The sequence below is a fragment of the Petaurus breviceps genome, unplaced genomic scaffold (assembly GCF_028583685.1).
Source record: "Petaurus breviceps papuanus isolate PSGF00001 unplaced genomic scaffold, PetGlider_PUasm1.0 90897, whole genome shotgun sequence".
In the NCBI taxonomy this organism is placed as follows: domain Eukaryota; kingdom Metazoa; phylum Chordata; class Mammalia; order Diprotodontia; family Petauridae; genus Petaurus; species Petaurus breviceps.
In genome coordinates, this window is record NW_027187374.1 from 56,405 (window position 1) to 72,404 (window position 16,000).

Sequence of the window (16,000 nt, forward strand, 5' to 3'; positions counted from 1 at the left end):
GATGCATATAGTATATCACTGGTGCCATTTTTAAAGCCTTTCTGACTTAATGATAGCTCTCAGCACTTGTGTTGTGAGAGCATAGCCTTCAAGAATCTAGGGACATTCTCAATACAACAATAAATAATCAAAATGGGACATTAATAGAGAATCCTTTAAATAAATATATTTCACAGTTTTCCCTTTCATTAAAAGCTAGCCTTTGCCCAGCTCCAATCTGTAGTACCTCTTGCATTCTCTAGGATTTTATAGAGATCATAACAGTAGCTTAGCAACCATATTTACCACCTATGTTAGTAACCTAGGATGTGGCACATCTGGGCTGGTGTTTGAAATCATTGAGGATGATTAGCTGTCATTATCTCTTTGTGTATCTTTGGTTTTACTTTTTCAGTTATTTTTTTAATATCTTTCTCTTATCCTATCATCTTTCTCCTTGGAAAGAAAAAATAATGGAAGGAAAACAAAGGTTAAGAAGTTTTCTGACTTCTTACTGTTACCCATAATGATCATCTCATCCTCCTTATTTCTTCTTCGTTTTATTTTTTTCCCCAACATAGCTTGAGTCAAAGGTGGGGAACCTGTGACCTTGAGATCACATGTGGCTCTCTAGGTCCTCAAGTGCAACCCTTAAGAGGGCCACATGTGGTCTCAAGGTCACAGGTTCCCCACCCCTTTTAAATGATGCTTTTTTGTATCCTTGGCATTCATCAGCAGATTCAACTCTTTCTGATAGTACTCTTAAAGTATTATGTCGTTTTGTATTTATTTTCTACTCTCTGTTCTTTTTTGTATCTTTTCTACATGTCTTAAATATCTTTGGTTGGAAACCTTTCAATGTTCTCTATGCAAGCACATTTATGACTTCAGTTGTCTTTTTTTCCTCTTCATTGAAATAATTTCTGTTTATGTCTCCAGAATTTCATTCTTAATATTTCCTCATCCCTTTTGCTAAACTCTGTAGTATAATTGTAGGCTACTAGATTCTACCTAATCTTTCTCTGAACCCTTTTAAATCTGTCCTCCCAAAATGTGAGGTTTTCCTCAGACAAGGCCTAGTTTTCACCTCTTTTATCACCAATTCAAAGAAGGAGTGCTTGCTTCATTTCAAGCTCTTTAGGATCCAGTTCTCCCTAGTTGTTTAGAGTAAGGTCCACTCTAGGGTAGAATGTTACATACCTTGTCAGACACAGTCACAGTTTAGAACATTTTTACTTAAAAAGTAAAGTTTCCATTCTGAAACAGGAGCTTATATTAAAATAGTTGTTCACCTTGTTGCTTCCTCTGTTTTTGTAACTAGGTGGCACGGTGGTTAGAAGGCTAGACTTGGTGTCCAGGAGACTGAATCTGACATCAGACCCTTACTAGCTAGGAAAGTCACTGATATCTTGGAGATAATAATAACACCTACCTTACAAGGTTATTGTGAGGATCAACAGGTTATTGGATCAAGATTATTGTGAGATAATATGTAAAGTGTTTTGCAAATCTTAAAGTGTTATATACATTGATAAATAAAAGGCAAAACAACTGCTTTGCTTTTTTTCAGAGAGAGAACCCTAGCAAATATCCAGATAGCTGATTCCCCTTCCTTATAAACAATGTTTTTATGACAGAATTAGGACCTATTTCTAGGTTACCTTATCTAATTCCTCCTGTCTAGGTGGTCTACAGTATATTCCAACAATATAATTTCTGTTTCTGTCTCCTTTGATTCTTTTTTTTTTTTTGCTTTTTAAAGGGGGGGAGAGCAGGGCAATTGGGGTTAAGTGACTTGCCCAAGGTCACATGGCTAGTAAGTGTTAAGTGTCTGAGGTCAGATTTGAACTCAGATCCTCCTGACTCCACTTTGATTCTTACCTTAGTGTTCTCCATCATGATTGTCATCTCAGGTTCTTGGATTTCCTTACATGAGTATATTTTCTGTAATGTTATTCCATTGTCCCTTTTATTTCTTCTGTTCTTTTTTGAATAATGTAGGCCTCTCCAGAATGATACTACAGCCCAGAGTCACATCCTATCAAGTCTCAGTGAAATCTGTGAGATAGAATTTTCCTCCTCACACTGTGATCTCTATTTTTTGTGAATTTGTGAAAAATACTTTGTTCATTTCAGAATCACAGAATCTCAATCCAACCTGAACCTGAACCAGAACTCTTCTACATCATCTAGCATTTTAATTATGGTGTCCAATGAGCAAGGAGACATACTACTTCCCAAGGCAGCCCATTTCATTTTTGGATAGCTCTATTTCTTAAAAGTCATTTCTTGGGGCGACTAGGTGGCGCAGTAAGTAAAGCACCGGCCCCTGAGTCAGGAGGACCCGAGTTTGGTTGCAACCTCAGACACTTAACACCCACACAAAAAAACTAGCCTTGTAACCTTAGGCAAGTTACTTAACCCCAATTGCCCTCCAAAAAGCAAAAAAAAAAAATGTCATTTCTTTATGTAAAGACTTTGTCAATTTTCTGCTTGTATGTAGATATCCAAAGCCATGGATTACATTGCTTATTTTTTTCTTAGGTTTTGTATCCTCAAGTCCTCAGGCAAATATATTTTTATTGGTTTTTATGAGGTATATTGGTCAAGAGTCTATCGTTTCTATATTTTAAGCCAAATTCCTGTACAGTCACAGATATAAACAACATTATCCCCATTTGAAAATACTTTCTCAAAGTCACACAAATAAGTGGTAGAGCCACTATTGAACTTAAATCTTTTGAATGGAAAATTAATATATCCAAATCTACATAATGATTAATTGTGTCATAATAAGGTTTCGTTTTGTACACTTTAAAAATGGTAACCTGATTAAATACAATCTCTTCTCACAGTTCTAATTATGAATTCCATTCCTTTGTCATAAAAATAACTGACTTTTTTTTAACTTTGGCAGCTCTATATGTTCTCTATGGTCAGTAAAATGGGCCTAGAAGCCACAATAGGTGAGAACCTTATGCATTTTTTTCCCTAAGCTTTATTCTTAAGTTTGGACTATTGTTCACATGGGAGGGTACGACTTTCAAAATATAAAATCCAGCAATTAAAAAGAAGGAAACAATCAGGCAGAGGATGATCTTAAAACAATCTAGTTGTTGAGGTAGATAACACAAATTCATGTCCCAGATTCAGTCATCCTGTGAGAATTGGACATCTGTAGTAATAGAATAGATTTTGGTAGTAGAGTGCATAGAACATAGTTCAAAACAGTTAAAAATCCTGAGTATCAGGTGGCCAAGGGAAAATGTGGAGTAGAGATACTTTTCTATTTAAAGGGGAAACTGACTATTTTCAGAGTCAAAAAGGTAAGCTTAGAGAAGTATGAACACTACTTTGGTTTCTTCCTCACCTATGACTAATACTGAATATGAAGGCAAATTTTTGGCATTCAGAAATATAGAAGTTAGGGTAATTAGTGTATCATTTGGCTCCTGGACTATAACCAGCCTTATCAAGAGCCTCAGGGTGTAACTTCATCAAGGATCAGGCTTTTGCTGTCATTATTTTCAAGTCCACTGTATGCTGTTCATGTTCACATTCTGTGCCAGTTATATAAAAAGAAAGCTATTTTTAACTTTCTGCAGACAACAGTATCAAAGTATGCTTCTGTCACTTCTTAAATATTCTTCTGCTCCTAAAGGGGAAATCTAATGGATGTTTATAATTTGTTATTAAAGAACAGTCATTAAAGTCTTCTAAAAAACAAATCATATGATGTTATATCCCTGAGGAACCCTGCTTGACCAATGTCCAAATTTCCAAAAGGCCATATAGTGTCCTATTAACTCAACCTAATTTCTGGCAATAATGAAGTTGAGAAAAGTCAACATGCTCAAAAAAATCATTGCAATCTTGCCTGTTGTAAGCATATATTTATAATTAAAATGGGTTTTTGTCCCTTTCACATAGTATCCCTTAGATTTTTCTACCACTGTGTTGTCATCACAGTTAGTGGTTAGAATAATATGCAATAATGAAATAATACATACAATGTATATTATCTTTTCTGTTGCTGCTACAGATTGCCCTATTTTAGTAAAATCCCAAACTTAGGAAAACCTCCAGATGCCAAACAACTATATTATGGTAGGGGAGAGGAGAGCAGTAAAGGGTTAAGTAAGTATTCACATTATTAGACTTTTCAGAGATACTACCATTTGAGAATCAGGATGAAGAGGGAGGAGAATTTAGATATTTTGAAAAGATAGGTTAAATAACTGAAAAAATATGGTCTAGTTACTAGAAGGGTAGCCTTGAGGCCAGGAAGAACTGGGTTCTAGGACTCTCTGAAACTCACTAGATTGGTGACCTTGGTCAAATCATGTAACCTCATTCAGTCTATTTCTCCATCTCTAAAAAGAAATTGAACTGAATGACCTCCAAGGTTATTTCAGCTCTAAATTTATGATTTTATGAAATGTGTTTGGAAGATAGTTTGTATTTGGTCCTTCCAAATATAAATCCTCGTAATTCCTACAAATATAATCTTTCTCTTATTTGGATTGTATACATAATATGCAACTCCACCGCAGAGAATGAATACTGGATGCTTAATGGAGCAGCTTAGAGACCAAAAATAGAAGAATTATGGAATTATTACAAATATGTATTTTTTATTGGGAAAAGGCTTGTTTCCCCTCTTTTCTAATTTGTTCTTACTGCTTTTTACCAGTTATGCTTCTTATCAGTGGAGCTCTTGTCAACGGTCCTTATGCATTGATAACAACTGCTGTCTCTGCTGACTTGGTAAGTTTTTCTGAATCTCAATTGTTTCTAGCATTTGAGGAAATACACTAGTTTTGTATTTCTTCCCCAAAATATAGTTAAGAGGATATTAAATAAGGAATGTAGTTACAGGGTGGCTAGGTGGCACAGTGAATAAAGCACCCTCCCTGGAGTCAGGAGGACCTGAGTTTAAATCTGGCCTCAGACACTTAACACTTACAAGCCCTGTGACCTTGGACAAGTCACTTAACCCCAATTGTCCTGCCCTCTCCCCTTCAAGAAAGTTACCTTTTATTTCTTTTTTCTACCTTGAATTTATAAAATATCTTTTCATTTGTCCATATAAGAACTTGGTAATATAGAAAGAACTTATGATTTCTTATTTTCCAAAACAGAAAAATTAGTCTTGATTCAATGACTGTAAACTCAGCCCACTTCTGAGTACAGATTTGTGCAAAACTAACCTGGCTATCTGTCTTGTGTTGTATGGACAGAATGGTCAATGACTTGAAACTGATATTCACCATCCATAGAACAGGTACTCTACAAACATAGGTTAGATTCCCCTTCATGATGTCTTATTATAGAGAGGTATCTTGCTAAAAGATAATGATTGGATATGACAAAGATCCACTCATACAGGCTCTCAAGCACTTCTCTACTTGTCATTGATTATATTCACATCCAGACTCTGGGATCTTTGGCTTCTCTCAAGAACCCTCATTTCCCTGGTGGAAACCACTGGAGAATCAAAACCGTGTCAGTAAAAAAAAAAAAAAATCCACATCCATCAGGGCATAGTCATCACATTTCCAAAGATTCCTTGGTGACCTATCTCGATCCAGGTATATGCAAAGGTAGTCCATATCTCCCCTTCCCAATTTCCTATCTCCACAAAGGGCAGTTAAGTTGCTCGATCACTAGGATCTGAACTGACAGTTCCTTTCCTCTGATAACTCTGAATTTGTGATCTTGGTACTCTCTTGGCCCACCAGAGCAAAAATGGACTTGACCAAAAAGTAGCTGAAATGACTCCTTATCATTTCAAGGATCAAATATAAAATCTGGTTTGACATTCAAAGCCCTTCCTAACCTGCCCCTCACTACCTTTCCACCCTTCTTAAAACTTATTAATTTGATTGATTGATAGAGACACTGTCCCTTATCTTAGCCACTTCCACTACTGATGTTTCCCATCCAGAGCTCAGGCCCCAAAGCACAAATGAAATAATAGGACATGGACTCCACATCAGAAATGACCAGTAGCTGTGTCTTATAGCATTGATACTGAGGTACCGGCTCATGCCAGGGGCCCTTAGTTCTATTGGCTCTAGATTAGATTGCCTGTCCAGGGACCTGACTCCCCCACCACCCCCAAGTTCTTTGGGCCACATACTTTCCTCCTATAAGACTGTAATCTGTTATCCAACTGAATCTGTTATCAGACTTGTTTGATTGTCAGGGGAGGATGTCTTGTGAGGCAATAACAGGATATTTATTGCCCCACGTTTACTTAAATATTTTAATCAGAACTTCTCCCTTCCAGACTAAGATAGCTTGCAAAGATTTGGTTTCGTTCAGACATTCTAATTTCACCCCTGCTACCCACATTGCTACAGCTGCCTAAGATCCTATGCAGATATCTGAATATTTCCTTGAATTCTCTTTAAAGTGCCTAGTGATTTCTCACCATTGTAATTCCTTCTCCATTATCAGCACTGCTCAATCCAATTCAAGTCTGAAGTCTAGAAGTGATCTGATGCAGACATGTTTGGGTTCATTCTGAACACCAGCCTTAAAAGAACCAGATTCTCTGTCTTGCTCTCTCAAAATAGGGGAAATTAGGCAACATGATCCTCACAGGGATTTTACTCATCAATATCTGGGTCTTCCCTAAGTCTTTTCCTCCAGACTTCTCACAACTCTGGTCAGACACTTTCAGGTGATTGGGAAACGGAAACTTTTTGGAATAGTTCTGATTATTTTGACTGCATTTTCATAAGTAATTTATAGCTAATTATGATCACACCTAGCTTCTGGGCATGTTGGCTTCTCCCTGAATATTAATTTTTCCCATGCAGAGACTACTTGTGGCCCACAACTCTGCCAGTTAGATATCTATATCTTCCAGGCCTGAAGTTCTGGAATGCTGATATGGATCTAGTCATTGTCACTATGCTGCTGCATGGACAAGGGATGACTGCTTGTATTTCATCCTAGAGCTTACTCTCTGTGCCCATATATCTTAAGATCCATTCACTCATTCTGAACATAGAATTAGCTGTAAGAGCCTTCATTGGGCATCCTTTCTCACTCACCTTCATTTATAGTCATCACTTGTTCTAAGAAACATACTCAGTTTCTACATCCCCATTTCCTTCCTTATCCCCTCTCTATGCCCTCTTTTCCTGTTCTTTCACTCAATAATTTCTCCATGCTTGGTCATAAACCCACTCAAGGATCAGATATCACACTGCCATACCAAACAAAAGCCACCAATATCTAGAAACTGTCTCCCTACTCTTTTAATTAATAATTGTAAACAGTTACACAAATGCTATTATCTTCTTCATATCACTGTCTACCTTCACCAAGGGCTGTCAGCCTTAACAAGATACCCATATAGGTGTTTGAAAGGCAGAATTCCAGGGCAATAAGTAGGTTTTTTTAAATAAAAATAGTTCATTTACTTTTATTTGTTTTAATATTTGTGTCCCATATTATACAAAGCTTGTATTCTATTTGAATATCTGTCTTTGAAGATGATGGGCTACAGGTCTTTTGGAAGATTTCATCATGAAAGTACATTTGTCTCATTACTAGAACTTCTATAAGAATCACTTGCTTTCATTTTCTGTTGACTTGTACATATTTGGGTCATACCTAAGTGTCTGAAATTGCTACCTTTACCCCTCCCTCAACCCATGACAAATGACCTCACCATTTCTTCAGCCAGTGATAACTTCATTCTCTAGCCTTTGAATAATTCACTCTGCCACCCAATAGCTAGCTATCCCAGTTCTTCCCTCATCGTTCCTAATTCATCTAATCTTGGCTGTAAAGAAAGTAGAAAAGGAAGGAAAAAAAAAGTAGAAGGTAGAGAAAAGGAAGACAGAAAGATTCAAGGAAATAAGAAAGGAGAAAGGAAAGATGAGAGGTAGGGAAAAGGAATGTTGGTAAAAAAAAATAAGGAAAAAAGGGCAGAGAGGAGAAAAAATAAATAGTAAAAGGAATGCTAAGAGAGAAAAGCAACCACAGGAAGGAATGAACTAGAAAACAGAATAGAAAAATAAGAATAAAAGGACCTATTTGCAAGGTGTGGAAATCTAGTAAAAGACTCTAATAAGTTTACTAAAGTAATTCACATTCTAAATTAGAAAAAGGATAGAATTTTACTGGGTCTAGGGAATTCATTTGAGTATCAGAGGGGAATTGTTTAAAAAGAATAGCTTCCAGAAAAAAAAGGGGTCTACCTCTTTTTATCAGTTAAAGTTCTGGGAGGTTTTTTTACCCTAAAAAAGATAATTCTCCACTACAGAGTGGAATAGTAAGGAAACCTAATGATTCATTTCACCTTACTTTTCTTCCAAGGGGTCCATAAACTCTGGAATTTTGGATTTCTCAGGTAGTTTTATTTCTCCACTGGTTATCATTTAATACTTCCTGATACTGGAAACTGAACCAGCTCTGGGTTTCATATCAATATCCTTTTAGTCATTGCTTAATCAGAAGACAAAACCTTTCTTAACATTTGGCCACCAGTATTTTTTTTTCAATCTGCAGACATATTACATATATCACTAATAAAACTGACTTTATTTCGCTTAACAGATATGAAATCTTAATGAGATTTGATGCTTTCAGCATATTTATTTTTTTTCCAAATGCTTTATTAACTTCTGGTTTACTTCATTTCTGCCAGATTTTGGGTCACAAATTTTCTCCCCATTTTTCCCCTACTCACCTCCCCAAAATAGCGGTCCCCCAGGGTATCCCCTCCTCTTATTTCCCAATTACATATAAAATAGTATTAATAATAATAATAATAATATATATATATATATATTTTAACATTTGGTTCTAAAACTTTGAATTCCAGATTCATTCCCTTCCTCCCTTGTCACCCACCCTTACTAGGAAGATAAGCAATTCAATATAGGTTGTACATGTGTAGCTAATGCAAAACATTACCACTGTAGAAGACTGATTATGTTTCCCTCCCTCCTATCCCATCTCCCACTTGATCTATTCTCTACTTTGGTCCTGTCCCTTTTCAAAAGTGTGTGCTTCCAACTTCCCTTCCCCCGACCCCCGTCCTCCCTTCCATCATCCCCCATCTCCTCCTCTTCCCGCCTACTCTCCTGTAGGGTGAGATACCCTATTTAGTATGTATATCAATCCCTCCCTGAGCCAAATTCAATGAGTATAAGGTTGACCCATCCCCTTATGCCTTCCTGTTCTTTCCCTCCATTGTACCCATTTTCCCTTGCCTCTTCTATATGAGATAGTTTGTCCCATTCTATCTCTCCCCATCTCCTCTCATTATATTCCTCTCTCACCTCTTAATTTCACCTTTTAAGTATCATCACTTCCTATTAGATTGGTCCTGTGCCCTCTATCTATGTATACCTGTATACATAAAAATATATATATATATATATATATATATATATATATATATACACACATTCACATATGTATTCATATGCCTATATACTCTCTGATAAAGACTATATATATACATACATATATATATATATATTTCTATTCCCTTCAACTATTTTCATACTGACAAAAGTTTCATCAGTTACAACTATCGTTTTGCCATGTAGTAAATAGTTCAACTTTGATAAATTCCTTATGATTTCTTTTCCCTGTTTACCCTCTCAAGCTTCTTGTATCTGAATGTCAGATTTTCTATTCAGCTCTGGTTTTTTCTTCAAGAATACTTGAAAGTCCTCTATTCCACTGAATGACCATATTTTCCCCTGAAACATGATACTCAATTTTGCTGGGTAAATGATTCTTGGTTTTAATCCCAGCTCCTTTGACCTCCAGAATATCATATTCCAGGCCCTTTGATCCTTCAGTGTAGAAGCTGCCAGATCCTGGGTTATCCTGATTGTGTTTCCACAATATTCAAATTGTTTCTTCCTGGCTGCTTGTAATATTCTCTCCTTAATCTGGGAATTCCAGAACCTGGCTATAATATTCCTAGGAGTTTTCTATTTGGGATTTTTTTCAGGAGGTGATCAGTGGATTCTTTCAAGCTCTATTTTGCCCTCTGGTTCTAAAACATCAGGGCAGTTTTCCTTGAGAATTTCTTGGAGGATAATTTCTAGGTTCTTTCTTTGATTATGGCTTTCAGGTAGTCCAATAATTTTTTTTTTAAGCTATCGGGGTTAAGTAACTTGCTCAATGTTACACGGCCAGTTATTTCTGGGTGTGGTGCTAAGTATCTGAGCCCTGCTTTGATCCCCCAGGTCATCCCAACACTGGAGCTGGTGCTCTTACTCACTGAGCCACCTGGCCACCCTTAGTGCAATAATTTTTAAATTCTCTCTCCTGGATCTATTTTCCAGGTCAGTGGTTTTCTCATGAAATATTTCACATTGCCTTCTATCCTTTCATTTGTTTGGATCTGTTTGACAGAATCTTGATTTCTCATCAAGTCACTAGCTTCCCTTTGCTCCATTCTAAATCTGAGGGAATGATTCTCCTCATTGAGCTTTTGAGATTCTTTTTCCATCTGGCAAATTTGGCCTTAAAGGCATTCTTCTCCTCATTGCCTTTTTGAGCCTCTTTTGCCATTTGAGTTAGTCTGTTTTTTAAGGTGCTATTTTCCTCAGTCAGGCTGTTGACTCTTATTTCATGATTTTCTTGCATTGTTCTCATTTCTTTTCCCAATTTTTCCTCCACTTCTCTTATCTGCTTCTTAAGGTCTTCTATGGCCCATAACCAGCTCATATTTTCCTTTGAAGCTTTTGGTGCAAGAGTTCTGACTTCACTGTCTTCCTCCTGTTCCATGCTTTATCCTTTTTGTCCCCAAAATAGGAGTCTAATGTTGGATTCTTCTGTTTGCTTCCTTTGCCTGGTCATGTTGCCACTCAATTACTTGACTTTTGGGCTCTTTGCCATAGTAGGACTCTGCCCCCAGACAGGGGAGTTTTCATCCCAAACGTTGGGGTTTTCTCAGCTACTGGAGGTATTCGTTGGGTGCCTTCTCTGAAGTCTCCACCCACTCTGGCAAGCCGGTCGCACACCCCAGGACCTCCACCCTAGACTGCAATCCAGATCCAAGCAGGTTAAAGCAAGAGCAATTACCCTTCCGACTGGTCTCTTGGTCCCCCTACAGTCTGCAGGCCAGGAGCTGAAACTGCAATGTGGTGCCTGCTGTGCCAAGGCATCTCAGTGGCTTCTTGCCCTGGGGGCAACTACTGGTCCCAAAGTCCACATTGCACTGACCTCTCACTTTGTCCTTCGCATCTATGTGTTGATAATTCTGGAAACGGCCACAGCTGCTTATTATCTGGTCAGGCCTGCCCTGGGGCTAAAACCTCTGGCCCTCGGGCCTGGGCTTAGCTCCCAGAGCACTGTGCTGGCTGATTCCTGCCAGCCTGTGGGGCTGTCCTCAGTGGGAGGTTAGCTTCTATGGGTCATTTTGTGGGTTCTGTAGCTCCAAAGTTTGTTCAGAGACCCCTTTTACATGAATTGGGGAAGGTGGAAGCTGGAGTTGTACTGAGGTCCTATTTCTACTCTTCCATCTTGACTCCGCCCCTTGCTTTCAGCATATTTAAACCCAGCTATCTAAAGTTCCACAGTTGTCCTATATTTGGGACACTATTTCTTTCCTCAGAACTCAATTTGTTTCTTCCTTAAAATGGAAAAATTTTAAGAATTCCATTTAGAAGAACAAACTAACATTTTTGATAACTCTTAGATTGACAAAAGGCTTAAACTTTTCCTTTGATGTCAAATGAATAAAAAAAATTATGTAGGGGTGGCTAGGTGGCGCAGTGAATATAGCACCGGTCCTAGAGTCAGGAGGACCTAGGATCGGATCCGGACTCAGACGCTGAACACAAAAACTAGCCGTGTGACCTTGGGCAGGTCACTTAACCTCAATTGCCCTCCAAAAAGGGGAAAAAATTATGGAAAATCCAGTATTATCTTTTGTAAAGTTTTTCACATGTACAGTTCAATGCAATGGACATTTATTAAGCACCTGCTGTGTCTGAGGTATTGTGCTAGGTCTATAAAAGTAGAGACAACACTGGACTTGGTCTCAAAGAGTTTGCCATTTAATAGGAAAGACAGAACATAAACATAAACAACTCTGATACCAGGGGGAGCATGATAACTTTTAAGTGGGGATCCAGGCCTTGAGAAATCTTAGGCAGGAGCAAATTTTGAGTATTGGCTTGTTCTCACTTCACACTTTGTGGTGACTTGTTGCGATAGATTACTTTTTTCCCTCCTCTACTCTAGGGTACCCATAAAAGTTTGAAGGGAAATTCCAAAGCCCTCTCCACCGTGACAGCTATCATTGATGGAACTGGCTCTGTAGGTAAGTTGTCTTTTTAGAGTTACAAACTTAATTAACTAATATTGGCTCTGTGGGATACCTGTTTTATAAGATAATTCACACATAATGAGAGCTAAGTAAAGCTGAAGAAAGAGGACCTAGTGGACATTATTGAAAAATTATATACTATCCTTTCTTATATAAATTTGGATTTCTGAACTATGTTTTATCATTTTTGCTTTGTGGTTCTAGTTGAAGTCTTTTTGTTTGTTTGGAGTTTGGGGGATTTTTTTTTTTGCAGGATAGCAGGAGCACAGAAGGGAGGGAAGAGAAAAGGGAGGGTCTTTTGTTCCATTTGCAGTTCAATGTTTTTAAAAGTGAGTTAAGCAAATATACTTGTTACTTAAGTTGTGTTTGGTACAAGTCTTTGTAACTGAACAACCCTCCATACAACATGTGATTTTTCTGGTAATAATGAATTGGCATTGAACCAGTCACATTCCCTCAACTCAATTCCACTTGTGACCAGTTGAAAATATAAAAAATATATTAAATCTTTTTCTTCTGGTAAAGACCAATTAAAGTTATCAGACCCACGAAATGGTTAGTTGTTTTTGTATACTGCTAAATAAAACATCTTTATTTAAAAGAATTAGTGTTCATCTATTATTTTACTATAGAGAAGTGTTCCAATAAGTCTTTCATGTTTAAAACTATTAATGGGAGGGGCGGCTAAGTGGCGCAGTGAATAGAGCACTGGCCCTGGAGTCAGGAGAACCTGAGTTCAAATCTGGCCTCAGACACTTAACACTTACTAGCCGTGTGACCTTGGGCAAAGTCACTTAACCCCAATTGCCCTGCCTTCCCCCCCTTCAAAATGCAAAAACAAACAAACAAACAAAAACATTAATGGGGATCTTTTGAGGAAAGGAACATTTCCTGCCAGAAACTCACCTAAACTAAAATGGTACCCATTTTCTGATGCTAAATAATAGTTCATCAAGTCAGAATAAATAAATGCTTCTAAATAAAATGGATAAATTAGAATGTTTGACAACAGATAAGGACCTTGATATGGTTAGCATCTCTACGGTCTGGTGGGGAAAGGATAATGCCATCTGATTATAGGGTTATGAATCATATACAAAAAAATAGAGGAAATTGATAGGATAGCTTCACATTCATGGTATAATAGAAAAAGCATCAATTTTGCAGTCAGGAGACCAAGTTTCAAATCTTAGAAACAAAAGTTATGAGATAATGAGCTAGTCAAAACACCTGAGCCTCCTTTTAGCCAGTTGTACAATGGAAATAATAATGCAAAATCTAAAGGTAAGTTGTTTTGATTTTATGAAAGCTGTAGCATTGTATACAGGTGAGAACAATAGAAATAGTAAAAAGGTAAAAATCATACAAATACAAAATAGTGCTATGGAATTTCTATTGGTAGAAAAATTCTTGAAAAAATACAATCAATGACTATATTGTGGCAATTATTATTTTCTCATTGCTCCATTATAGGTAGTTTATTTCTACTTTTCTCCATAATTTGTTCATTTTATGGATAGAGCACATTATTCACATTCATTTCTCTAGCACCCATCACCATCCTAAGTAGGCACATTAGCAATCTACATAGGAAATCAATGTGAATTATTTATTTTTTAGATTTAACAAGTGATTTTTTTAACCTGACTAGAACCAGGCAAAATTCTTACTTTCCATTTTCAGAATGTGATAGCAGCTTTTAACATAGATAACACAATATAACAGTTGTTGAAAGATCATGAAACAATTTATTTGTATGCTGTTGACAAAGGAGTGATAAACTGATTATTGACATAAACACTGATTCTTCAATTTAAATAGTGATAAAAGGTACCTTTGAATTTAGAGAGATTTTAGTGATTTTCAAACTATTTAAAAAAGAAGATAATATTCTTAAAATTCCCCAAGGATATTTTCTTGAGGTCCTTGGGGGAGAAGTCCTTAGGACAAGTAAATCATTAAGTCTTGGTGGTATTTAACATATCTGTCTATACAAGTGACTTCATAGCTTATTTTGGTAATATCAGTATGAATCAGAATTTAGTTAGCTAAGAATATTCTTGGCTTCATTTGTTAGTATCCTCCTAGCTCCCTAAATTCACAGTCATCTTATGAATGCCAGCTCATTTACACAGCATACAAAAAACCCACAATTCTTAACCTAGTAGATAAGAGCATAAGAGTGTTGGGAGTGTTCTATTCAGAACACAGATCATGAAGCCCACATGCAGCAGGAATCCTGGGAGTGCTGCCTGTTGAATTATTGTAGTACCTAAAAAAGTAAGGGGACATGAATTAACACTGATAATTGAGTATAGCCAATTTTCATTATCATAGATCCAACCCCTTCATTTTACAAGTGAGGAAGAGTCCAGAGAGATTAAGTGACTTGCCCAGAATTAGAAGTGGAATTGAAACCCAAGGCCCCGTCTGCAGATCCAGGATTCTTTTCACAAGAAACTGTTGCTCTCTTTACAGTCTACTGAAAGTTATGTAACACTCCTTCAGCCAAAAGGATGAAAAATAATTTCATAGGAAAACCACATTGACCTCTATAACCCGCATTTTAAATAGTTATTCTTTAGTCATGAGAGGTCATTTATATCTATAAATAGCAACCAACAGGCCCCAAAGGGGCAAATTAACATTGAAATGTACTGTAGTAGCAACAAGTCCATTCACAATAGTCCATTGTTTATTATGTTATAAAGCGTATTTGTCATGTTTTGTTTAGATTGAAGCCAAGTTTTTCTCTAATCACAAATTAGAACTTAATGTCTTCTCAGTGAATCATAAAAGTGCCATATGGTTTCCTGATATTGAGAAATATCAGTCTAGTACCATTTCTTCCTGCTACCACAGAATTTGTAATTTCTATTTTATAGTGAGTAAAGTGTATTTATATTAGACTTTAAAAGTAACTATCATTAAAAACTGATTTCTTTTTCCATGTTCATGCCTTTCAGGTGCTGCCTTAGGTCCTCTCTTGGCCGGCCTCATCTCCCCCTCTGGCTGGAACAATGTGTTTTACATGTTGATGGTAGCAGATGCCATTGCCTTACTGGTAAGCCTACCAATTTTGACAATTTCCACTAAGTTTTGATGACGCTAAGAACTTTCTTAGTGCCTGTCTCTCTGGGTGCTGTAGCTCCAGCCTCAAGCAGACTCCCAATGTCTGCACAGATAAAATGTGTCATTTTTCGTCAGAAGAAGGAAATTATACGCCTCATAATGATTCAAGGTACACTGATAGAGGTGACGTTTTAATATGAAAAATAAACTTTTGAAGTCTAACCTGCTCTAAACCAAGCCTCTGAAAATTCAATTGAGTCATTTTAAACAGACTACAAATTAGCATGAAAAGGTAGGGTATTTACCCATTTAATTCACATTAAAATATAATTCAATTCAGCAAATATTTATTAAGTGCTTGCTGTATACTGAGTTCCACTACAGTTTTATATTCTAAATCTTTTTTTGTTTGTTTGCAAGGCAATTGGAGTTGAGACTTGCCCAGGGTCACACAGTTAATAAGTGTACCGTGTGAATTTGAACCCAGGTCCTCCTGACTCCAGGGCCTGGGTTCTATCCACTGTACCACCTGGCTGCCCTTTTTTTTTTGCTTTTTGGAGGGGGGAATGCAGGGTAATTAAGGTTAAGTGACTTTCCCAAGGTCATACAGCTAATAAGTGTTAAGTGTCT

At 37.0% G+C, this 16,000-nt stretch overlaps 1 protein-coding gene across 1 annotated transcript in view; it reads left to right on the forward strand.

The window, feature by feature from the left end:
* Positions 1 to 16,000, forward strand: part of LOC138151376 (glucose-6-phosphate exchanger SLC37A1-like) — a 71,483-nt gene that overhangs the window by 48,354 nt on the left and 7,129 nt on the right. The window contains exons 8-11 of the mRNA XM_069074827.1: positions 2,897 to 2,945; positions 4,673 to 4,746; positions 12,214 to 12,292; positions 15,265 to 15,362. Of these exons, the coding sequence (XP_068930928.1) occupies positions 2,897 to 2,945; positions 4,673 to 4,746; positions 12,214 to 12,292; positions 15,265 to 15,362 (300 nt within the window). The remainder of the gene's footprint in view (positions 1 to 2,896; positions 2,946 to 4,672; positions 4,747 to 12,213; positions 12,293 to 15,264; positions 15,363 to 16,000) is intronic.